Source organism: Coregonus lavaretus, assembly GCF_964263955.1.
Source record: "Coregonus lavaretus genome assembly, contig: HAP1_SCAFFOLD_522, whole genome shotgun sequence".
NCBI classification, from domain to species: Eukaryota; Metazoa; Chordata; class Actinopteri; order Salmoniformes; family Salmonidae; genus Coregonus; species Coregonus lavaretus.
In genome coordinates this window covers 40458-67513 of record NW_028161300.1, presented here as the reverse complement: position 1 = coordinate 67513, position 27056 = coordinate 40458, and the positions used below count along the sequence as shown (strand labels likewise).

At 42.4% G+C, this 27056-nt stretch overlaps 1 protein-coding gene across 1 annotated transcript in view; it reads left to right on the top strand.

Moving 5' to 3' along the window:
- The window catches only part of LOC311120840 (NLR family CARD domain-containing protein 3-like), a 167056-nt gene extending 144452 nt beyond the window's left edge, over positions 1–22604 (top strand). Inside the window, exons 6-9 of the mRNA XM_084195404.1 lie at positions 14552–14725; positions 15352–15525; positions 20821–20994; positions 22516–22604. Of these exons, the coding sequence (XP_084051530.1) occupies positions 14552–14725; positions 15352–15525; positions 20821–20994; positions 22516–22525 (532 nt within the window). The 3' untranslated portion in view covers positions 22526–22604. The remainder of the gene's footprint in view (positions 1–14551; positions 14726–15351; positions 15526–20820; positions 20995–22515) is intronic.
- The last annotated feature ends 4452 nt before the right edge of the window (positions 22605–27056 follow it).

Sequence of the window (27056 nt, the reverse complement as noted above, 5' to 3'; positions counted from 1 at the left end):
TACAGAAATCATTGTCAAAAGCGGAAGAGATACTGTATTTTTTGCTAAGAATATATAGGACAATATATGACAATAGGAATGGTTTAAAAAAAATCCCAATATTCATTTAAAATTATCCTTAGAAATAGCAGTGCTGGGGATTTGGAAAGCCATAGCCAGTCAATCAACAACAGAATAATACTCTTATGAAAAATATTGACCTTTAATTTAGTCTGTGGATATAATGTGACTAGAAAGGTTTAAAATGCATGTAAGAAATCACAGCGCAGCTGAAAAAAATATGGCAGGTGGAAATCAAAAGAGGATGTTCTATGGAGATAGGTGGGCGAGGCTGAGAGTAGCAGAGGGGTGGGATTAAAAAAGATCATGATCGGTAATAGTCATTACTGTAAACACTATAGATGTCTGAGTACTATCTATCCAAAATGTAATGTGTATAATTAATTATTATTATTATATATATAAAAAAAGTAATTACTGTGTATGAAAGTATTGTATGGGGGGTAGAATTTATCTTCGTTATATTCAAACACACTGGTGGCCAGGGAGGCATCTCTTTGTTCGAACGATGGCCCAACTCTGGCTGACTTCTTTACAATACAATACATTACAATACAGTACAACTTTGTCCATTAGTTCCAGCAAACAACAAAAATGTATTTTCTGCTCCGTTCATAACCCCCCCAAACAGCAGACCTCACACATACAGTTGAGACCAGCACAGGTTCAAGCTGCAGTGCAGCGCCCCTGGATGGAGAGCATGTTGTGGGGTTAAGGGCCTTGCTCAAGGGCCCAACGAAAGGTGATTGTTTTGAGGACGTGGACCCAGCAGCCCTCCAGGGGTCAGATCAATTCCGTCCGTTCTTTCCAGCGCCCGGCCCGGGATTCAAACTGGACACTTTTCGGCCACAGGTCCAACGCCTGCCACAGCTCCAACTCATTTGCCCCTGGGCGAAAACCTGAGTTAATATTCAGAAATAAGCATGAGTTAATCTGCCAAAATGAAGACAAAATGTTATGCAGACATCATTATTATGATAACATACATTCAGTTGTCATCAGCAGCAACCACAAGAGAGAGAGCCTATGATAGTTCTGGGTAACTGCCAGACTGAGCAAAACATAGATAGTGTGTTAAAAGACATGTAATGATTAACTAGGCTATTGAATCACCAACATTTATTATACATAATTATTATACAGAAATCATTGTCAAAAGCTGAAGAGAAACTGTTGCATGTAGGTCTATATTATTTATGGATTGATCATATAGAAATATAGAAACATTATTTTAACTACTCCAAAGCAATTACATGTGGCGCAGGAACCACTGACTCACTGCATTATTCTATAATATTATCAAGACACCTGCTGTTAACTCTTAACTGGTTAGGACAGCTCATGAGGTGTCCTAAATATCTGCCAACTAGGTGGGACTAGAGGCTTCATGCATAGCTTTAATTTATACCCATAAGTGTAAAATGTCTTTCTTCTCAGCACTTATACGACCAATGTTCTACTCTGAGACACTTTGTTATTAAAAAACTTTGAATGTTTGTTTTACATATAAAAATAAATAAATGAATATTACTAATGTAAGCCAGTGTAAAGACTGGGTTATGTATGCACTCACTAACTGTAAATCGCTCTGGATAAGAGCGTCTGCTAAGTGATTAAAATGTAAATGTATTGTGTTGCTCTGCTCATGTCCGCGTTCTGGAACTGTCCGCGTCCCCGTACAGAACTGTCCGCGTCCACGTACGGTTTGGCGCCAAGCATATTGTCCAGTTACGCGCAGAGTGGTCTGAGGTGATGTTGGGGAACAACGACAGAGTTCGTTACAGTGTTGAGACGCCGAAGTTTATTGTTCAATTAGCTTTTTTGCGTAATGGTCAGTGACAGTATGAGTGTAGCCAGATCCTTTTCACTCGCTATCCTTGTTTCATCTTGTGGTTCACCGGATTCGTCATCATCCTCGAGGGACAGACGAACGACCTGCTAGCTAGCCAAGCTAGTCGGTACAGCTAGCTAAGCTAGCTACTCTTTACCAGCAGCATCCTAGTTATCCTAGCTACCACTACATCATCACCGGCTGCCTGCATTTTTTGTGGACCGATGGAGCTCCCTGGTTGTTTCTTCCACCTGTTAAATACCGTGGAGGGCTTCTCCCGCTCTCGTTGACGGATGCTGGCTACCTACCATCCCTCTGTCCGGTTCTCCTCTCTTCACTAGATGGACGGTAACTTTAGTGTTTAACCCCTCTGTGTCCAAGGACTGAACTTTTGAATATTATTTTCGGGGCGCCTCAAGTTACATTTTTTACAACGTTTATTCTGATAAAATTAGTTCATTGCATCCGCCATGGAGCCCAGTTTCATAATATTACCTTCTGTCCCTGGTTATGAAGTAATCGGGAAAAAACAGGCCTTATTTTAGGGTATTTTTCACCCTACCAGCTCCTATTAGTTCTATTGAGCTCCGTGACACCGACTCGCCTTCGGAACGTTCTATTCCCAGCCCATTGTTCTGCGTCACAATGCCAGCTTCACTATTGTTATCAATGAGACCTGCCTGCGTTAACCCTGTAGGTTTACCTCAGGTAACTTATTATTAACAAGGTTACGGCTACTTGGTGAGCGTTAACCCTGTAGGTTTACCTCAGGTAACTTATTATTAACAAGGTTACAGCTACTTGGTGAGCGTTAACCCTGTAGGTTTACCTCAGGTAACTTATTATTACCAAGGTTACGGCTACTTGGTGAGCGTTAACCCTGTTGGTTTACCTCAGGTAACTTATTATTACCAAGGTTACGGCTACTTGGTGAGCGTTAACCCTGTTGGTTTACCTCAGGTAACTTATTATTAACAAGGTTACAGCTACTTGGTGAGCGTTAACCCTGTAGGTTTACCTCAGGTAACTTATTATTACCAAGGTTATGGCTACTTGGTGAGCGTTAACCCTGTAGGTTTACCTCAGGTAACTTATTATTAACAAGGTTACGGCTACTTGGTGAGCGTTAACCCTGTAGGTTTACCTCAGGTAACTGATTATTAACAAGGTTACGGCTACTTGGTGAGCGTTTACCCTGTAGGTTTACCTCAGGTAACTTATTATTAACAAGGTTACGGCTACTTGGTGAGCGTTAACCCTGTAGGTTTACCTCAGGTAACTGATTATTAACAAGGTTACAGCTACTTGGTGAGCGTTAACCCTGTAGGTTTACCTCAGGTAACTTATTATTACCAAGGTTACAGCTACTTGGTGAGCGTTAACCCTGTAGGTTTACCTCAGGTAACTGATTATTAACAAGGTTACGGCTACTTGGTGAGCGTTTACCCTGTAGGTTTACCTCAGGTAACTTATTATTAACAAGGTTACGGCTACTTGGTGAGCGTTAACCCTGTAGGTTTACCTCAGGTAACTGATTATTAACAAGGTTACAGCTACTTGGTGAGCGTTAACCCTGTAGGTTTACCTCAGGTAACTTATTATTACCAAGGTTACAGCTACTTGGTGAGCGTTAACCCTGTAGGTTTACCTCAGGTAACTTATTATTAACAAAGTTACGGCTACTTGGTGAGCGTTAACCCTGTAGGTTTACCTCAGGTAACTGATTATTAACAAGGTTACGGCTACTTGGTGAGCGTTTACCCTGTAGGTTTACCTCAGGTAACTTATTATTAACAAGGTTACGGCTACTTGGTGAGCGTTAACCCTGTAGGTTTACCTCAGGTAACTTATTATTAACAAGGTTACAGCTACTTGGTGAGCGTTAACCCTGTAGGTTTACCTCAGGTAACTTATTATTAACAAGGTTACGGCTACTTGGTGAGCGTTAACCCTGTAGGTTTACCTCAGGTAACTTATTATTAACAAGGTTACTGCTACTTGGTGAGCGTTAACCCTGTAGGTTTACCTCAGGTAACTTATTATTACCAAGGTTACAGCTACTTGGTGAGCGTTAACCCTGTAGGTTTACCTCAGGTAACTTATTATTAACAAGGTTACGGCTACTTGGTGAGCGCGCACACTGTTCACCTGAGAACATGTTGTGGTCACCAATAGTGAGGTGAGACACAGTTTTAGAGGCGATGGCTGGCGGATAGCCATCAAACATTAAACATTTTCTGGTCATGGTTAACCATATTTGTTTTAAGAAAAAAGTGTACAATCTAAACAAAACGCATGTCCCTGTCCTCTTTTTCAAGATGTGGGCGATTTAAACAGCCAGAATACATTTTTTAATTAAGAAATAACCTTTTCTTTGAGGACTTGTTGTTTCTAAAAGGCTGCTGTGTAAATTGATAATTTGATATGCATCGAAGTCTTCGTTCGTAGACATCAAATTGAGCGAATGCTGCGCAGGTTCACTGAGTTACAAACCAAATGGGTATAATGGGGTGATTGTTGTTGCCTCCCCTGTACATTTCTGAAAATGGATATATAGCGTTTTGGAATGAATCTCTTCTTATGTTTCCCCATCTGAGCTCAGAGTAGATGAGAGACGTAATGTTTGTCTCTGTGTTGAAGCCCAATCAAGCAGGAGAGACCAGCCTCCCCTGTACCCAGCTGTGTGTCCATGAAGAGTGACTGGTCTATGCATCGTCCTATACAGTTTAGAGAGGGAGACTTTTCTAGTGAACAAAGGTAAGAAGAACTCATGGGTCATGGTCAGTGAGTTAAACAACACTGTCTCCAGTCATTTCTCCTCTCCCATTTTCCCATTTCTTTTTGTTGTTTTCATAATCCATAGGCTTAACCTTTTTTCCATTTTCATAGTCCTGAAACAATATTAAACAAACACAACATTCCCTGTGTGTGTGTGTGTGTGTGTGTGTGTCTGTCAGTGAGTGTGTGTGTGTGTGTCAGTGAGTGTGTGCAATCCCTGGATGAGGAGATGTAATCTCTATCCTGATTGCCTAGTCATTTTACCCCTACGTACATGTACATATTTCCTAAATTACCTCAACTACCTTATTGTTATTTTATTATGTTACTATTTCCTTTTTTATTTAGATAATTTTGGTGACTTTTTAACTCTGCATTGTTGGGAAAGGGCTCGTAAGTAAGCATTTCACGGTAAAGTGTACCACTGTTGTATTCGGCGCATGTGAGAAATACAATTTGATTTCATTTGAAGCTCATGCGCAGAAATACATCATTGGGTCTAATGGTCGTCATGTGCTGAACTGCACATGTGCAGGCCGTCAAATCAAAAGCACTCCTTCCATATAATGTTGTTTATGACTAACATGAAAATGTGTCAGTTTGTTAAACTACTTAAGACAGAACATTTTCAAAATTAACAACTAAGGAAGTCATTTTTATCTCTCATTGCTGGGGGGAGATTATAAGAGGATATGGCCATTAAGTTCAGATCGTTCTTCAAGATGTTCAAATGTTCATAGATGACCAGCAGGGTCAAATAATAATCACTGTGGTTATAGAGGGTGCAACACGTCAGCACCTCAGGAGTAAATGTCAGTTGGCTTTTCATAGCCGAGCATTCAGAGGTCGAGACAGCAGGTGTGGTAGAGAGAGAGAGAGAGGGTCGAAACAGCAGGTTCGGGACAAGGTCGCACGTCCGGTGAACAGGTCAGAGTTCCAGATCCGCAGGCAGACCAGTAGAAACTGGATCAGCAGCACCGCAAGGTATCACGTCCGGTGGAGCATGTATCGATACTGATAGGATCGAAAGAAAGGGAGCGCTGCTCTCGGATCAGTTTTCTCCATTCAAATCTTTCCTTAACATTATAATTATTTCACAATACTGACCACGGATCAGCTTCTAGAAAGATATTACTACCTACCTGGAAGAACTTGTCCCGATTGGTGTTTTTAAATCTCTGATGAAGGATTTTGAGGCTGATTCCCTGACCTGTCAATGTTTTTAATTTGCTGTTTTTGATATTGTTATACTCTTGTGAATTCATGAATGTTTTTTTACTAGATTACTTGTAGTTTTTCATGTTGTCTGTCTGTAATTTTTTGTAATGACTTGGTGCTGCCTATCTTGGCCAGGACGCTCTTGAAAAAGAGATTTTAAATCTCAATGAGCCCTTCCTGGTTAAATAAAGGTTAAATAAAAAAAAAAAAATACGGCTACAAAAATTTAGGTAGTTTATTCTAATGCTTACACAATAAAAATGTACTAAATCACAGATTCGGCACATCATTGGGCACATGTTAGGCTACACATCATTTTATTTAATTTTTTTATTTCACCTTTATTTAACCAGGTAAGCCAGTTGAGAACAAGTTCTCATTTACAACTGCGACCTGGCCAAGATAAAGCAAAGCAGTGCGATAAAAACAACACAGAGTTACATATGGGGTAAAAAAACAAAGTCAAAAATACAACAGAAAATATATATACAGTGTGTGCAAATGTAGCAAGTTATGGAGGTAAGGCAATAAATAGGCTATAGTGCAAAATAATTACAATAGTATTAACACTGGAATGCTAGATGTGCAAGAGATTATGTGCAAATAGAGATACTGGGGTGCAAAAGAGCAAAATAAATAACAATATAGGGATGAGGTAGTTGGGTGGGCTAATTTCAGATGGGCTGTGTACAGGTGCAGTGATCGGTAAGGTGCTCTGACAACTGATGCTTAAAGTTAGTGAGGGAGATAAGAGTCTCCAGCTTCAGAGATTTGTGCAATTCGTTCCAGTCATTGGCAGCAGAGAACTGGAAGGAATGGCGGCCAAAGGAGGTGTTGGCTTTGGGAATGACCAGTGAGATATACCTGCTGGAGCGCAGACTACGGGTGGGTGCTGCTATGGTGACCAATGAGCTAAGATAAGGCGGGGATTTGCCTAGCAGTGATTTATTGATGGCCTGGAGCTAGTGGGTTTGACGACGAACATGTAGTGAGGACCAGCCAACAAGAGCGTACAGGTCACAGTGGTGGGTAGTGTATGGGGCTTTGGAGACAAAACGGATGGCACTGTGATAGACTACATCCAATTTGATGAGTAGAGTGTTGGAGGCTATTTTGTAAATGACATCGCCGAAGTCAAGGATCGGTAGGATAGTCAGTTTTACGAGGGCATGTTTGGCAGCATGAGTGAAGGAGGCTTTGTTGCGAAATAGGAAGCCGATTCTAGATTTAACTTTGGATTGGAGATTCTTTATGTGAGTCTGGAAGGAGAGTTTACAGTCTAACCAGACACCTAGGTATTTGTAGTTGTCCACATACTCTAGGTCAGACCCGTCGAGAGTTGTGATTCTAGTCGGGTGGGCGGGTGCCAGCAGCGTTCGATTGAAAAGCATGCATTTAGTTTTACTAGAGTTTAAGAGCAGTTGGAGGCTACTGAAGGAGTGTTGTATGGCATTGAAGCTCGTTTAGAGGTTTGTTAACACAGTGTCCAATGAAGGGCCAGATGTATACAAAATGGTGTCGTCTGCGTAGAGGTGGATCTGAGAGTCACCAGCAGCAAGAGCGACATCATTGATATACACAGAGAAAAGTGTCGGCCCAAGAATTGAACCCTGTGGCACCCCCATAGAGACTGCCATAGGTCCAGACAACAGGCCCTCCGATTTGACACACTGAACTCTATCTGAGAAGTAGTTGGTGAACCAGGCGAGGCAGTCATTTGAGAAACCAAGGCTATTTAGTCTGCCAATAAGAATGCGGTGGTTGACAGAGTCGAAAGCCTTGGCCAGGTCGATGAAGACGGCTGCACAGTACTGTCTATTATCAATCGCGGTTATAATATCGTTTAGGACCTTGAGCGTGGCTGAAGTGCACCCATGACCAGCTCGGAAACCGGATTGCATAGCGGAGAAGGTACGGTGGTATTCGAAATGGTCGGTGATCTGTTTGTTAACTTGGCTTTCAAATACTTTCGAAAGGCAGGGCAGTATGGATATAGGTCTGTAGCAGTTTGGATCTAGAGTGTCACCCCCTTTGAAGAGGGGGATGACCGCGGCAGCTTTCCAATCTCTGGGGATCTCAGACGTTATGAAAGAGAGGTTGAACAGACTAGTAATAGGGGTTGCGACAATTTCGGCGGCTAGTTTTAGAAAGAAAGGGTCCAGATTGTCTAGCCCAGCTGATTTGTAGGGGTCCAGATTTTGCAGCTCTTTCAAAACGTCAGCTGTCTGAATTTGTGTGAAGGAGAAGTGGGGGGGGCATGGGCAAGTTGCAGCGGAGGGTGCAGAGTTGGTGGCCGGGGTAGTGGTAGCCAGATGGAAAGCATGGCCAGCTGTAGCAAAATGCTTGTTGAAATTCTCGATTATTGTAGATTTATCGGTGGTGATAGTGTTTCCTAGCCTCAGGGCAGTGGGCAACTGGGAGGAAGTGCTCTTATTCTCCATGGAATTTACAGTGTCCCAAAACTTTTTGGAGTTAGTGCTACAGGATGCAAATTTCTGTTTGAAAAAGTTAGCCTTTGCTTTCCTGACTGCTTGTGTATATTGGTTCCTAACTTCCCTGAAAAGTTGCATATCGCGGGGGCTATTTGATGCTAATACAGTACGCCACAGGATGTTTTTGTGCTGGTCAAGGGCAGTCAAGTCTGAGGAGAACCAGGGGCTATATCGGTTCTTAGTTCTGTATTTTTTGAATGGGGCATGTTTATTTAAGATTGAGAGGAAATCACTTTTAAGGAACAACCAGGCATCCTCTACTGACGGAATGAGATCTATATCCATCCAGGATACCTGGGCCAGGTCAATTAGGAAGGCTTTCTCACTAAAGTGTTTTAGGGAGCGTTTGACAGTGATGAGGGGTGGTCGTTTGACCGCGGACCCGTTACGGACGCAGGCAATAAGGCAGTGATCGCTGAGATCCTGGTTGAAGACAGCTGAGGTGTATTTAGAGGGTATGTTAGTCAGGATGATATCTATGAGGGTACCCATGTTTACGGATTTAGGGTTGTACCTGGTAGGTTCGTTGATAATTTGCGTGAGGTTGAGGGCATCTAGTTTGGATTGTAGGATGACGGGGTATTAAGCATATCCCAATTTAGGTCACCAAGCAGTACGAACTCTGAGGATAAATGGGGGGCAATCAATTCACATATGGTGTCCAGGGCACAGCTGGGGGCTGAGGGGGGTCTGTAGCAAGCGGCAACAGTGAGAGACTTATTTCTGGAAAGGTGGATTTTTAGAAGTAGAAGCTCAAACTGTTTGGGCACAGACCTGGATAGTATGATAGAGCTCTGCAGGCTATCTCTACAGTAGATTGCAACTCCACCCCCTTTGGCAGTTCTATATAGACGGAAAATGTTATAGTTGGGGATGGAAATTTCAGAATTTTTGGTGGCCTTCCTGAGCCAGGATTCAGACACTGCTAGAACATCAGGGTTGGCGGAGTGTGCTAACGCAGTGAATAACTCAAACTTAGGAAGTAGACTTCTGATATTTACGTGCAAGAAACCAAGACTTTTGCGATTACAGAAGTCAGCAAATGATAGCGCCTGGGGAGTAGGAGTGATACTGAGGGCTGCAGGGCCTGGGTTAGCCTCTACATCACCAGAGGAACAGAGGAGGACTAGAATAAGGATACGGCTAAAGGCTTTAAGAACTGGTCTTCTAGTGCGTTGGGTACATAGAATAAAGGGGGCAGATTTCCGGGTGTTGTAGAAAAGATTCAGGGCATTATGTACAGACAAGGATATGGAAGGATATGAGTACAGCGGAGCTAAACCTAAGCGTTGGGTAACAATGAAAGAGATAGTATCACTAGAGGCACCAATTGAGTCAGTCTCCGCGTGTATGGGGGGTGGGACAAAGGAGCTATCTAAGGCAGGTTTAGCTGGGCTGGGGGATCTACAGTGAAATAGTACAATTAGAAATAACCCAAACAACAATAAGCTAACCATGTTTGGGCTGAGGCTAAACATAAACAGGATGTAGTACCGTAAAAAAGAACAGTCCAGCAGACATCAGCTGTATAGCTGAGTTATCAGAAGGTCCGGTGAACAGCAATAGGATAGTTCGGAGGCTGCTAAAGCACTAGCGAGTAAGAGGCCACGGCTAGCGTGTGCTAGCGGGCCGGGGCTAGCAGATGGAATCTTCGTGGTCGACGTCGTAACCACATCAGACGATTTCGTCGGCAGACCAGTCGTGTAGGATCGGCGGGGCTCCATGTCAACACTAGGTGGTCCCGTCCGGTTGACAGAGAGGTAGATAGCCGGGAGATGGGCCTAGCTCAGGATGATTAGCCAGACCACAGCGTCCGTTTTGTTACAGCTAGCTGGTAGCGATGAATCCGGAGTTAAAGGTCCAGTGATTCAGTGATTCCGGCGGAAAACTGATGTGTTCTGGGTCGATAACGCGCTGTGCAGACTGGCCGAATATCCGGTGATTAATATCCAGTGATTAAATTAATCACGCAGAAGAAAAAAAATCCAATGTTCTGCGTGAAATACCGCTAACTGTGGCTAATAGCAAGTAGCTAGTTAGCTGGCTAGCTAGTTTCAACTGGAGATTCTAGATAAAAGGTAAGTCAATAATAGAATCCGTTCCACATTGAGTGAGGCGGGTTGCAGGAAAGTATATTTTGTAGAAGGATGAAAAGTCTGATAGGGAAATATGTACGAAAAATACAAAAAAAACAGGGTATTTACAGGCTATTTACAGACACACGACAAAAACAGAACTGCACTACTTCGCCATCTTGAATCTAATATATATTGAGACAAATTGCAGACAGTAGTCTACAAGTAGTAAAATAAAACTAAATATATTGAACATGGAATATATTTCAATATGATTGAAATAGGACTATAGCGTACTGTTTATATTGTAATGCAGTCATCTCGGTTTTCATTTGAAGCACATTTTTATACGTCCCTTGTTTGAATCAATTGCAAAGACATTGGCAACTTTGTATTTGTAGTCAACTTTGTTCTGAATTTATTGGATTTTGCAAAAAAATACATTTGATTATTTGTCTCTCTGAAATGAAACCATCAAGTGATAGATTTTAAACAAATACATGTCTGTCATTGAACAACCACATACCATGATTAGATAGTGAAAAAACACACCAATCTCTTTCATAATTTCATCAAACAATAAAAGCTAATTTACGAACATTTCTGAAAATGGATATATAGCGTTTTGGAATGAAACTCTTGTTTCCCCATCTGAGCTCAGAGTAGATGAGAGACGTAATGTTTGTCTCTGTTGTGTTGAAGCCCAATCAAGCAGGAGAGACCAACCTCCCCTGTACCCAGCTGTGTGTCCATGAAGAGTGACAAGTCTATGGGTCGTCCTATATCCTTCAGAGAGGGAGACTTTTCTAGTGAACAAAGGTAAGAAGAACTCATGGGTCATGGTCAGTGAGTTAAACAACACTGTCTCTAGTCATTTCTCCTCTCCCATTTTCCCATTTATTTTTGTTGTTTTCATAATCCATAGGCTAATACTTTTTTCCATTTTCATAGTCCTGAAACAATATTAAACTAACACAACATTCCCTCCCTATGTGTATGTGTGTGTGTGTGTGTGTGTGTGTGTGTGTGTGTGTGTGCACTCCCTGGATGAGGAGATGTAATCTGATGTTTTGTCCACAGAAACCACCAGGAGATATCAGAGTCAGAGATTCTCAGTGGTCAGTCTTCCCAGAGTCATCAAACAGACCTGGCCTCCATATTCAGTGTATGTGGTCCTGTTATGTACATTTGTTTTTGTTTACCTCAAGCAAAGTAAAGTTGATCTGTCAATCATTCATTGATGTGTTAATGAGAAAGCATTTAGTCTCTTGCATAACTTATTTACTTGATTTATTTCAGTTGCTTGAAGAGAATATTATAACATTTGTGAAGAACGAGCTGAAGATGTTCAAGAGGATTCTTAGTCCAGAACTCCCAGAAGGCTTTGAGAGTCAGAAGAAGGATAAGGAAGTGGTGGATGCTGAAGATGAGAAGCAGGAGAGCAGTGCCAGAGAGGGGGCTCTGAAGATCACACTGCACGTCCTGAGGAAAATGAACCAGAAGGAGCTTGCTGACACACTGGAGAAAAGTAAGAGCTGTCTGCCTCATGTTGAATGCTGTTTTATAACAAACATTTAAAGTGTAAGTCAATGATATTGTAGCAGCCTTAACACAACACCTAGTGACCTCATCAAGTAGCAGCGGGGATGTTTTGTAGAGAGAGAGAGAGAGAGAGAGAGAGAGAGAGAGAGAGAGAGAGAGAGAGAGAGAGAGAGAGAGAGAGAGAGAGAGAGAGAGAGAGAGAGAGAGAGAGAGAGAGAGAGAGAGAGAGAGAGAGAGAGAGAGAGAGAGAGAGAGAGAGAGAGAGAGAGAGAGAGAGAGAGAGAGAGAGAGAGAGAGAGAGAGAATTATTAATGCCATCAATAATACCAATAATGATATAAATCAGTCACATCAAAGTGTAATGCATTATGAAAACATTTACAGATTTATACAGACAGTTAAGAGAATAAATTATTACTATTTAAACTTTATAAGACAGTCTTACAATACTGTAGGCATTAAAGCATTAAAACAGATGTAATATTAATATCCTCTGTGTTATTTCTAGATTCAGATGAGCTTGCTGTGATTTGCCATCGTGGACTCAAATCTAATCTAAAGAAGAAGTTTCAATGTGTATTTGAGGGGATTGCTAAACAAGGAAACCCAACACTTCTCAATAAGATCTACACAGAGCTCTACATCACAGAGGGTGGAACAGGAGAGGTCAATAATGAACATGAGGTGAGACAGATTGAGACAACAACCAGGAAACAAGCAAGACCAGAGACTGCAGTCAAATGTAAAGACATCTTCAAACCCTTAACTGGACAAGACAAACTTATCAGAACTGTGCTGACAAAGGGAGTCGCTGGCATTGGAAAAACAGTCTCTGTGCAGAAGTTCATTCTGGACTGGGCTGAAGGAAAAGCAAATCAGGATGTCCAATTTGTATTTTCATTCCCTTTTCGGGAGCTGAATTTGATGAAAGGTGAAAAACACACTTTGATTGAACTTCTCAATCACTTCTCAATGGAAACCAAAGAATCAAGAATCTCCAACTACGACAAGTACAAAGTTCTGTTCATCTTTGATGGTCTGGATGAGTGCCGACTGCCCCTGGACTTCCAGAAGAACAAGATCTGTTGTGACGTCACAGAGTCAACCTCAGTGGATGTTCTGCTGACAAATCTCATCAAGGGAAATCTGCTTCCCTCTGCTCTCCTCTGGATAACTACCCGACCTGCAGCAGCCAATCAGATCCCTTCAGGGTGTGTTGACCAGGTGACAGAGGTACGAGGGTTCAATGACCCACAGAAGGAGAAGTACTTCAGGAAGAGATTCAGTGATCAGGACCTGGCCAGCAGAATCATCTCACACATAAAGACATCAAGGAGCCTCCACATCATGTGCCACATTCCAGTCTTCTGTTGGATTTCTGCAATAGTCCTTGAACACATGCTGAAACATAAGAGAGAAGAGATGCCCAAGACTCTGACTGAGATGTTCATACACCTTGTGGTGTTTCATACCGAACAGAAGAATGAAAAGTATCTTGGGAAAGAAGAGACAGGTCCACACTGGAATAAAGAGATCATTCTGTCACTGGGAAAACTGGCTTTTCAACAGCTTGTGAAGGGCAATCTGATTTTCTATGAAGAAGACCTGAAAGAGGCTGGCATTGATGTCAATGAAGCCTCAGTGTACTCAGGATTGTGCACACAGATCTTTAAAGTGGAATGTGGGCTGTACCAGGACAAGGTGTACTGCTTCGTGCATCTGAGCATTCAGGAGTTTCTGGCTGCTGTATATGTGTTCCTCTCATTCATCAACAACAATGAGAATCTAATGGCCGAACCGCAAGTTACTGAAGTTACTGTCTACAAGAGTGCTGTGGATAAAGCCTTACAAAGTGAGACGGGAAACCTGGACCTGTTCCTCCGCTTCCTTCTGGGCCTCTCACTGAAGTCCAATCAGAAGCACTTACGAGGTCTACTGACAAAGACAAGAAGCAGCTCACAGAGCCATGAAGAAACAGTCAAGTACATCAAGGAGAAGATCAGGGAGAATCCCTCTCCAGAGAGGTGCATCAATCTGTTCCACTGTCTGAATGAACTGAAGGACCATTCTCTAGTGGAGGAGATCCAAAGCTACCTGAGATCAGGAAGTCTCTCAGGAGCCAAACTGTCACCTGCACAGTGGTCAGCTCTGGTCTTTGTGTTGCTGACTTCAGAAAAGGAGCTGGATGTGTTTGACCTGAAGAATTACTCCAGATCAGAGGAAGGTCTTCTGAGGCTGCTGCCAGTGGTCAAAGCCTCCAGAGCTGCTCTGTGAGTACATAAAATGACATTTAAGTACTAATCATCAGGAAGAAATATTGACTTTAGAGAAAAAAATGTATTATAATATGTATATAATATTCTATTGAAAAACATATTGAATAAATGCAATGATGTTCACATTAGTATAACAATATGACCATACAATTCTAGGAGACAGAAGATGAATCTATATGTTGTTTAAGAGAATAAACCAAATGCATCTGCCATTGTCCTTCTACACTACTGGTGTTAAATTAACAGTGTGTTTGTGAAATCATGATGATCTCTTTGCAGGTTGTCAGGCTGTGGAGTCACAGAGAAAGGCTGTGCTTCTCTGGTCTCAGCTCTGAAGTCAAACCCCTCACACCTGAGAGAGCTAGATCTGAGTAACAACGACCTGAAGGATTCAGGAGTGAAGCTGCTCTCTGCTGGACTGGGGAATCCCCACTGTAAACTGGAGACTCTGAGGTCAGTATTCCTGTAGTTGGTCAACAAGTGATAACTGTTCACCAGATCCACATGTGTTTACCAGGCACACATAGTCCATACTCAACTTTTGACTACTTTAATACACTATAAGTGAATTGGTCAGAATACTTATGACTTATTCAAATAGGGGGACTAGATACATAAAGTTCTTTCATTTCTAAACGGTGAAACAGATATGTATGAAAATATCCTCAAATAAAAGGTGACATTATAAACTGTCACCTCATATGAAACATTTGATCTCAAATCCAAAATGCTGGAGTATAGAGCCAAATTTAAAATGTTAGCGTCACTGTCAAAATAGATATGGTGTGGACTGTATACTCAATACAATCTAAATCTGATACCTCACTGTCTGTCTTTTGACTGATACTGCTTTTTAAACTGGTCCGGTCAGTCTACTCAAATATTTGTCATATGCATTTTTCTATCTACAAGCAATACTTTGATAATTTGGCATTTCTAATCATGATACATTAATATATGAATAGATATGTCAGGTTTCAGGACACTGATGTATCTGAACATTTTGAAAAAATATACTGCCACTATTTTCACCACCAAAGAATAGCAGTGTGATTTTAATATGAATTTAAACTTTGCAGGCTGTCAGGCTGTCTAGTCACAGAGGAAGGCTGTGCTTCTCTGGTCTCAGCTCTGAAGTCAAACCCCTCACACCTGAGAGAGCTGGATCTGAGTAACAATGACCTGAAGGATTCAGGAGTGAAGCTGCTCTCTGCTGGACTGGGGAATCCCCACTGTAAACTGGAGACTCTGAGGTCAGTATTCCTGTAGTTGGTCAACAAGTGATAACTGTTCACCAGATCCACATGTGTTTACCAGGCACACATAGTCCACACCATATGTGTTTGGACAGTGAAGCTTACAGTTTTACATTTGGTGCTATGCTCCAGCATTTTGGATTTGAAATATAATGTTTCATATTAGGCAACAGTACAGAATGTCACCTTTTATTTGAGGTTATTTTCATACATATCTGTTTTACCATTTAGAAATGAAAGCACTTCACGTATCTAGTTCTCCCATTTGACCTTTTAATGGCGTCAGACCGAGGCTCTGCATCTGTCCTCGTGCTACTAGACCTTAGTGCTGCCTTTGACACCATCGATCACCACATTCTTTTGGAGAGACTGGAAACCCAAATTGGTCTACACGGACAAGTTCTGGCCTGGTTTAGATCTTACCTGTCGGAAAGATATCAGTTTGTCTCTGTGAATGGTCTGTCCTCTGACAAATCAACTGTACATTTCGGTGTTCCTCAAGGTTCCGTTTTAGGACCACTATTGTTTTCACTATATATTTTACCTCTTGGGGATGTTATTCGAAAACATAATGTTAACTTTCACTGCTATGCGGATGACACACAGCTGTACATTTCAATGAAACATGGTGAAGCCCCAAAATTGCCCTCGCTAGAAGCCTGTGTTTCAGACATAAGGAAGTGGATGGCTGAAAACTTTCTACTTTTAAACTCGGACAAAACAGAGATGCTTGTTCTAGGTCCCAAGAAACAAAGAGATCTTCTGTTAAATCTGACAATTCATCTTGATGGTTGTAAAGTCGTCTCAAATAAAACTGTGAAGGACCTCGGCGTTACTCTTGACCCTGATCTCTCTTTTGACGAACATATCAAGACTGTTTCAAGGACAGCTTTTTTCCATCTACGTAACATTGCAAAAATCAGAAATGTTCTGTCCAAAAATGATGCAGAAAAATTAATCCATGCATTTGTTACTTCTAGGTTAGACTACTGCAATGCTCTACTTTCCGGCTACCCGGATAAAGCACTAAATAAACTTCAGTTAGTGCTAAATACGGCTGCTAGAATCCTGACTAGAACCAAGAAATTTGATCATATTACTCCAGTGCTAGCTTCCCTACACTGGCTTCCTGTTAAGGCAAGGGCTGATTTCAAGGTTTTACTGTTAACCTATAAAGCGTTACATGGGCTTGCTCCTACCTATCTTTCCGAGTTGGTCCTGCCGTACATACCAATACGTACGCTACGGTCACAAGACGCAGGCCTCCTAATTGTCCCTAGAATTTCTAAGCAAACAGCGGGAGGCAGGGCTTTCTCCTATAGATCTCCATTTTTATGGAACAGTCTGCCTACCCATGTGAGAGACGCAGACTCGGTCTCAACCTTTAAGTCTTTACTGAAGACTTATCTCTTCAGTAGGTCATATGATTGAGTGTAGTCTGGCCCAGGAGTGTGAAGGTGAACGGAAAGGCTCTGGAGCAACGAACCGCCCTTGCTGTCTCTGCCAGGCCGGTTCCCCTCTCTCCACTGGGATTCTCTGCCTCTAACCCTGTTACAGGGGCTGAGTCACTGGCTTGCTGGTGCTCTTTCATGCCGTCCCTGGGAGGGGGTGCGTCACTTGAGTGGGTTGAGTTACTGACGTGATCTTCCTGTCTGGGTTGGCGCCCCCCCCCCCCTTGGTTTGTGCTGTGGTGGAGACCTTTGTGGGCTATACTCGGCCTTGTCTCAGGATTGTAAGTTGGTGGTTGAGGATATCCCTCTAGTGGTGCGGGGGCTGTGCTTTGGCAAAGTGGGTGGGGTTATATCCTTCCTGTTTGGCCCTGTCCGGGGGTTTCTTCGGATGGGGCCACAGTGTCTCCGGACCGCTCCTGTCTCAGCCTCCAGTATTTATGCTGCAGTAGTTTATGTGTCGGGGGGCTGGGGTCAGTTGGTTATACCTGGAGTACTTCTCCTGTCTTATCCAGTGTCCTGTGTGAATTTAAGTATGCTCTCTCTAATTCTCTCGTTCTCTCTTTCTCTCTGAGAACCTGAGCCCTAGGACCATACGTCAGGACTACCGGGCATGCTGACACCTTGCTGTCCCCAGTCCGCCTGGCCTTGCTGCTATTCCAGTTTCAACTGTTCTGCCTGCGGTTACGAAACCCCTACCTGTCCCAGACCTGCTGTTTTCAACTCTTAATGATCGGATATGAATTGCCAACTGAGAGACCTGAGCCCTAGGACCATACGTCGGGACTACCGGCCGTGGTGACTCCTTGCTGTCCCCAGTCCGCCTGGCCTTGCTGCTATTCCAGTTTCAACTGTTCTGCCTGCGGTTATGGAACCCCTACCTGTCCCAGACCTGCTGTTTTCAACTCTTAATGATCGGCTATGAAAAGCCAACTGAGATTTATTCCTGATTATTATGCGACCATGCTTGTCACTTATGAACATTTTTGAACATCTTGGCATGGTTCTGTTATAATCTCCACCCGGCACAGCCAGAAGAGGACTGGCCACCCCTCATAGCCTGGTTCCTCTCTAGGTTTCTTCCTAGGTTTTGGCCTTTCTAGGGAGTTTTTCCTAGCCACCGTGCTTCTACACCTGCATTACTAGCTGTTTGGGGTTTTAGGCTGGGTTTCTGTACAGCACTTCGAGATATCAGCTGATGTATGAAGGGCTATATAAAATAAAATTGATTGAAAAATTGATTGAAGAAGTCTTATTTGGACAAATTCACTTATATTGTGTTAAAGTAGTCATAAGTTTAGTATTCGGTCCAATATTCTTTGCCTGCAGTGATTACATCAAGCTTGTGATTCTACAAACTTGTTGAATGCATTTGCAGTTTGTCTTGGTTGTGTTTTGGATGATGTTTTCCCCAATAGAAACTGAATGGTGAATAATGTCCTGTCATTTTGGAGTCACTTCACTTGTATTGTCAGTAAGAATAGAAGATGTTTCTGAACACTTCTACATTCATGTGGATGCTACTATGATTATGAATAATCATGAATGAATCGTGAATGATGATGAATGAGAAACTTTCAGAAGCACAAAGATCATACCCCCTCTGTTATTGGTAATGGTGAGAGGTTAGCATGTTTTGTTGTAGCCTCTGTAACTTTCTAACTCATTAGTTTTCATGATTGATGATTTGTATTAATCAAGGCTTCCTCTGGATTAATTTAGTAGTGTTTAGAAACATGTTATCTACTCACTTAGACAGAAAATTACTCCAGTCATCATCCACCATTCAGTTACTATTGGACAAAACATAACCCAAAACACAACCAAAACAAACTTCAAATGCAACCAATGAGTTTACAACCAAATACTAAACTTTTGACTACTTTAATACACTATAAGTGAATTGGTCAGAATACGTATGACTTCTTCAAATGGGCGGACTAGATACATAAAGTGCTTTCATTTCTAAACGGTGAAACAGATATGTATTAAAATATCCTCAAATAAAAGGTGACTTTATATACTGTCACCTCATATGAAACATTTGATCTCAAATCCAAAATGCTGGAGTATAGAGCCACATTTAAAATGTTAGCTTCACTGTCAAAATAGATATGGTGTGGACTGTATACTCAATACAATCTAAATCTGATACCTCACTGTCTGTCTTTTGACTGATACTGCTTTTTAAACTGCTCTGGTCAGTCTACTCAAATATTTGTACTATGCATTTTTCTATCTACAAGCAATACTTTGATAATTTGCCATTTCTAATAATAAAACATACATTTATGAATATATATGACAGGTTTCAGGACACTGATGTATCTGAACATTTAGAAAAAAGCAAACTGCCACTATTTTCACCACCAAAGAATAGTAGTGTGGTTTTAATATGATTTGACTCTTTGCAGGCTGTCAGGCTGTCTAGTCACAGAGGAAGGCTGTGCTTCTCTGGTCTCAGCTCTGTGGTCAAACCCCTCACACCTGAGAGAGCTGGACCTGAGTAACAATGACCTGAAGGATTCAGGAGTGAAGCTGCTCTCTGCTGGACTGGGGAATCCCCACTGTAAACTGGAGACTCTGAGGTCAGTATTCCTGTAGTTGGTCAACAAGTGAGAACTGTTCACCAGATCCACATGTGTTTACCAGGCACACATAGTCCACACCATATGTGTTTGGACAGTGAAGCTTACAGTTTTACATTTGGTGCTATGCTCCAGCATTTTGGATTTGAGATGTAATGTTTTATATTAGGTGACAGTACAGAATGTCACCTTTTATTTGAGGATATTTTCATACATATCTGTGTTACTGTTTAGAAAAGAAATCACTTTATGTATCTAGTTCTCCCATTTGAAGAAGTCTTATTTATTTGGACAAATTCACTTATATTGTATTAAAGTAGTCTTAAGTTTAGTGTTTGGTCCAATATTCTTTGCCTGCAGTGATTACATCAAGCTTGTGATTCTACAAACTTGTTGAATGCATTTGCAGTTTGTCTTGGTTGTGTTTTGGATGATGTTTTTCCTAATAGAAACTGAATGGTGAATAATGTCCTGTCATTTTGGAGTCACTTTACTTGTATTGTCAGTAAGAATAGAATATGTTTCTGAACACTTCTACATTCATGTGGATGCTACCATGATTATGAATAATCATGAATGAATCGTGAATGATGATGAATGAGAAAGTTACAGAGGAACAAGGATCATACCCTCTCTGTTATTGGTAATGGTGAGAGGTTAGCATGTTTTGTTGTAGCCTCTGTAACTTTCTCACTCATTAGTTTTCATGATTGACGATTTGTATTAATCAAGGCCTCCTCAGGATTAAGTTAGTAGTGTTTAGAAACATGTTATCTACTCACTTAGACAGAAAATTACTCCAGTCATCATCCACCATTCAGTTACTATTGGACAAAACATAACCCAAAACACAACCAAAACAAACTGCAAATGCAACCAACGAGTTTGGGACCAAATACTCAACTTTTGACTACTTTAATACACTATAAGTGAATTGGTCAAAATACTTATGACTTCTTCAAATGGGGGACTAGATACATAAAGTGCTTTCATTTCTAAACGGTGAAACAGATATGTATTAAAATACCCTAAAATAAAAGGTGACATTATATACTGTCACCTCATATATTTGTACTTTATATGTTTCTCTCTACAAGCAATATATGATCATTTCTAATAATGATACATTAATTTATGAATAGATATGGCAGGTTTCAGGACTCTGATGTATCTGAAAATGTTGAAAAAATATACTGCCACTATTTTCACCACCTAAGAATAGCAGTGTGGTTTTAATATGATTTGACTCTTTGCAGGCTGTCAGGCTGTCTAGTCACAGAGGAAGGCTGTGCTTCTCTGGTCTCAGCTCTGAAGTCAAACCCCTCACACCTGAGAGAGCTGGACCTGAGCTACAATCACCCAGGAGACTCAGGAGTCAGACTGCTCTCTGCTGGACTGGAGGATCCACACTGCAGACTGGAGAAACTCAAGTATGTAGAGGGTTTATGTCAATGTTCATATCAGACATGTTGGAGTTATCAGGCTAGTTAAGACAAACATTCTGACCACCACTTGGACTAAGTTATATAAAGACTGTGTGGTGTGTGTGTGTGTGTGTGTGTGTGTGTGTGTGTGTGTGTGTGTGTGTGTGTGTGTGTGTGTGTGTGTGTGTGTGTGTGTGTGTGTGTGTGTGTGTGTGTGTGTGTGTGTGTGTGTGTGTGTGTGTGTGTGTGTGTGAGTTCGAGTTCAGGTGTATCCCTCAATGACTGTCTGTTCTTCTGCTTACCACTACAGTGTGGAACATGGTGGAGAGAACACAATGAAACCTGGACTTAGAAAATGTGAGTGTTGACTGCTGTGAAGAATATGACTAAGAATAAGTCTTAATTCAAGTGAAGTCAAAGTCAAAGACCACCATCATTACTTACTTGGTCATATTAAATATCAGCTGTAGTTCTACAGAAGCACAAATCAGGGACACCGAAGTTTACGAAGAGTTGCTTTGACAATATGTGTGTCTGTGTGACGTGTTTGTGTTACTTTAGAAATGTGTGTGTGTGTTAAGGGTGTGTGTGTGTGTGTGTGTTCAGGATGTGTGTGTGTGTTTGTGTGTGTGTGTGTGTGTGTTCAGTTTGTGTGTGTGTGTGTTTGTTCAGGGTGTGTGTGTGTGTGTGTGTGTGTGTGTGTGTGTGTGTGTTCAGTGTGTGTGTGTGTGTAATTAATGGGAATAAGTGTGTCTGTGTGTGTGTGTGGCGTGTTCATGTTACTTTAGAAATGTGTGTGTGTGTTCATGCATGCATGAAGGTGTGTGTGTGTTCAGGGTGTGTGTGTCCAGGGTGTTTGTGTGTGTGTGTTCAGGATGTGTGTGTGTTTGTGTGTGTGTGTGTGTTCAGGATGTGTGTGTGTGTTTGTGTGTGTGTGTTCAGGATGTGTGTGTGTTCAGGATGTGTGTGTGTGTGTGTGTGTTCAGGATGTGTGTGTGTTTGTGTGTGTGTGTGTTCAGGATGTGTGTGTTTGTGTGTGTGTGTGTGTTCAGGATGTGTGTGTGTGTGTTTGTGTGTGTGTGTGTTCAGGATGTGTGTGTGTGTTCAGGATGTGTGTGTGTGTTTGTGTGTGTGTGTTCAGGATGTGTGTGTTTGTGTGTGTGTGTGTGTGTTCAGGATGTGTGTGTGTGTTTGTGTGTGTGTGTGTGTTCAGGTTGTTGTTTGTGTGTGTGTGTGTGTTCAGGATGTGTGTGTGTTTGTGTGTGTGTGTTCAGGATGTGTGTGTGTGTGTGTTCAGTGTGTGTGTGTGTGTGTGTGTTCAGGCTGTGTGTGTGTGTGTAATTAATGGGAATAAGTGTGTTTTATATTACCATACAGTATAACATATGATCATTGAACAAGTCTCAACCTTAACTTCTGCTTTTGATACCTAGAAACATCTACATTAAATGAATTAGTGAAAAGTGAGTTAACATTCTAATGTGAATGATGATGATTTCTAATATTGTGTCTGGTTTCATCCATCAGATGTCTGTGATCTCACACTGGACTTAAACACAGTACACAGACGCCTCTCTCTGTCTGAGGAGAACAGAAAGGTGACATGTAGGAGAGAGGAGCAGCCGTATCCTGATCACCCAGAGAGATTTGAGGACTGGTACCAGGTGCTGTGTAGAGAGGGTCTGACTGGGCGCTGTTACTGGGAGGTAGAGTGGAGTGGGAGAAGGGCTGATATAGGAGTGGCATATAAAGGAATCAGCAGGAGAGGAGAGGGTAGTGACTGTGTGATTGGATACAATGACAAGTCCTGGAGTCTGTTCTGCTCTGGTAACAGTTACTCTGCCTGTCACAATAATAAGTCCACTACCATAGACGTCCCCTCCTCCAGCTCCCACAGAGTAGGAGTGTATCTGGACTGGCCAGCCGGCACTCTGTCCTTCTACAGAGTCTCCTCTGACACACTGACCCACCTGAACACATTCCACTCCACATTCACTGAGCCCCTCTATCCAGGGTTTGGGGTTGATGATGACTCCTCAGTGTCCCTGTAAATAATAACCATGGTAACACTGGACACACACACACACACTGGGAACACACACACACTGAACACACACACTGACACACTGAACACACACACTGACACACTGGACACACACACTGACACACTGGACACACACACTGGACACACACATACTGGACACACACACACACACTGGACACACAAACACTGGACACACACACACACATTCTGAACACACACACACACTGGACACACACACACACACACACTGGGAACACACACACTGAACACACACACTGACACACTGGACACACACACACACACTGGACACACACACACACTGGACACACACACACACTGGACACACACACACACTGGAGACACACACACACACACTGGACACACACACACTGGACACACACACACACTGGACACACACACATTCTGAACACACACACACACTGGACACACACACTGACACACACTGGACACACAAACACACTTGATACACACACACTGTACACACACACACACACACACACACTGAACAAACACACTGAACACACACACACCGGACAAACACACACTGGACACACACACAAACACACACACACACATACAGGACACACATACATTGATCACACACACTGGACAAACACACCCACACACTGGACACAGTACACACATACACACACTAGACACACACACACACACACACACTGGACACACACACACACACTGGACACACACACACACTGGACACACACACACACACACACACAGGACACACATACATTGATCACACACACACTGGACACACTGGACAAACACACCCACACACTGGACACTGGACACAAACACACTCTGGACACACACACACACTGGACACACACACTGAACACACACACACTGGACACACACACACTGGACACACACACACACACAGAGGACACACACACACTGGACACACACACACTGAACAAACACACAGTCACACACACACACACAGGACACACACTGGACACACACACTCACACACACTGGACACACACATACACACACACACACAGGAAACACACACAGGACACACACACACACTGGACACACACACACACACACACCTGACACACACACACAGGACACACACACACACTGGACACACACTCACACACACTGGACACACACACACACAGGACACACACACACTGGACACACACATACACACACAAACACACACACACACACTGGACACACACACTGGACACACACACATACGCTGGACACACACACACACACACTCACACTGGACCCACACACATACACACTGGACACACACACACTGGACACACACACACACACACACTGGACACACACAGTGGACACACACACATACGCTGGACACACACACACACACACACACTCACACTGGACCCACACACATACACACTGGACACACACACACTGGACACACACACACCTGACACACACACACACAGGACACACACACACACACACACACACACACACACACTGGACACACACACACCTGACACACACACACACACAGGACACACACACACACACACACACACTCACACACACTGGACACACACACACACTGGACACACACACAGACACTGGACACACACACATACACACTTACACACACACTCACACACACTGGACACACACACACACACATTGGACACACACACACTGGACACACACAAACACACACACACAGTGGAAACACACACTGGACACACACACATACGCTGGACACACACACACTGGACACACACACTCACACTGGACACACACACTGGACACACACATACACTGGACACACACACACACACACACATACACCTGACACACACACACACACACACACAGGACACACACACACACACACTGAACACACACACACACACACACACTGGACACACACAATGGATACACAAACACAATGGACACACACATACTGATCACACACACACACTGAACACACACACGCTGAACACACACACACACACACACACACTGGACACACACACACTAAACATACACTCTGGATACACACACACACTGAACACACACACGCTGAACACACACACACACTGGACACACACACACACTGAACACACACACACACACTGGACACACACACACACTGGACACACACACACTGGACACACACACACACTGGACACGCATCCACACACACACACTGGACACACACACACACATACACACACACTGGATTCACACACACACTGGACACACACATCCATAAACATTGGACACACACACACTGAACACACACTGAACACACACACACACTGGACACACACACACTGGACAAACACACACAGGACTCACACACACACACACACACACACACTGGACAGACACACACTGGACACACACACACTGGAAACACACACACTCACACACTGGAAACACACACACTCAAACACTGAACACATACACACAAACTGACACTGAACACACACACACACAGGACACACACACACACACTGGACAAACACACACACACACTGGACACACATACATACACTGGACACACACACACACACTGGACACACACACACTGGACACATTTCCATGTGTTGGATTTTGATGAAAGGAAATCCCATATAGCCTACTGGACAGGACTTTGCTATGGCATCTTCTGTTTGGGTGTCTCAGGTCAGGTCTGAGCCATGATCAGAATGTGTCTCTGTGTCTATTTCCAGCCCTGCCATTTCTACCTGTCCTGATCTAGTGTTTCACCCCTGACCTCCTCACACCGTCTCACTGTCCATGTCTGCTTTTAGCTCCCACCTCTACTTCACTGTGTTATAATGGACCTTATGCTTGTTGTGTCACCTCTGTAACCAGTTATCAAACATACTGACCTTTCTGACCCTATCCCATGGCCCTACTTTCTAGAAATGAACATTTAAATTCCTCTATGAGTTGTGTTTTGTGTCCATTTACTTATCTATGTATTTGTTGTATATTGGGGTTGTGCCGCAGAGCATCATGGGGGTTTGTATGTGTTGAGATGATCACGTTCCAGATAAATGGTTGAACTGATTCCTGTCTCCTGTCTCATCATTATTGAATTGTTGTACAGACGTGGTTATGAAACCCACGAGACATAACAACAGATTGGTGATGAGTAAGTCTGAATCTACAGGAACTATTCTGTCTGGAAGAAGTGGGTTTTTACAACTGTTTAAAACTGTTATTTTCTGGGGTAGAGTCTAGGCTAATGTTAGCACAGTGTATTGATAGCAGAGGCAAGTGCATAGTCCAGCTAGCTAAGAAAGATAGTTAACCAGAGGTGTAAAGTACTTAAGTAAAAATACTTTAAAGTACTACTTAAGTAGTTTTTTGGGGTATCTGTACTTGACTTTACTATTTATATTTTTGACTACTTTTACTTCACTACATTCCTAAAGAAAATAATGTACTTTTTACTCCATACACTTTCTCTGACACCCAAAAGTACTCGTTACATTTTGAATGCTTAGCAGGACAGAAAATGTTCCAATTCACGCACTTATCAAGAGAACATCCCTACTGCCTCTGATCTGGTAGACTCACTAAACACAAATGCTTTGTTTGTAAATTGTTTGAGTGTTGGAGTTTGCCTCTGGCTGAACGTACATTTTAAAAACAAGAAAATTGTCTGGTTTGCTTTATGTAAGGAATTTGAAATGATTTATACTTGTACTTTAACTTCTGATACTTAAGTACATTTAAAACCAAATACTTTTAGACTTTTATTCAAGTAGTATTTTACTGGGTGACTTTCACTTTTAGTTGAGTCATTTTCTATTAAGGTATCTTTACTTTTACTCAAGTATGACAATTGGGTACTTTTTCCACCACTGGAGTTAACATCATCATGGACGGCAGAAAAGGACTGGAGACGGACATCGGAGCGGAAAAACAACGTGATTAAAATGGAGGAATATACATTTTGATTAAAGGAAAATACATTTATTCAACTGTGAAGACAAACCTTTTAATT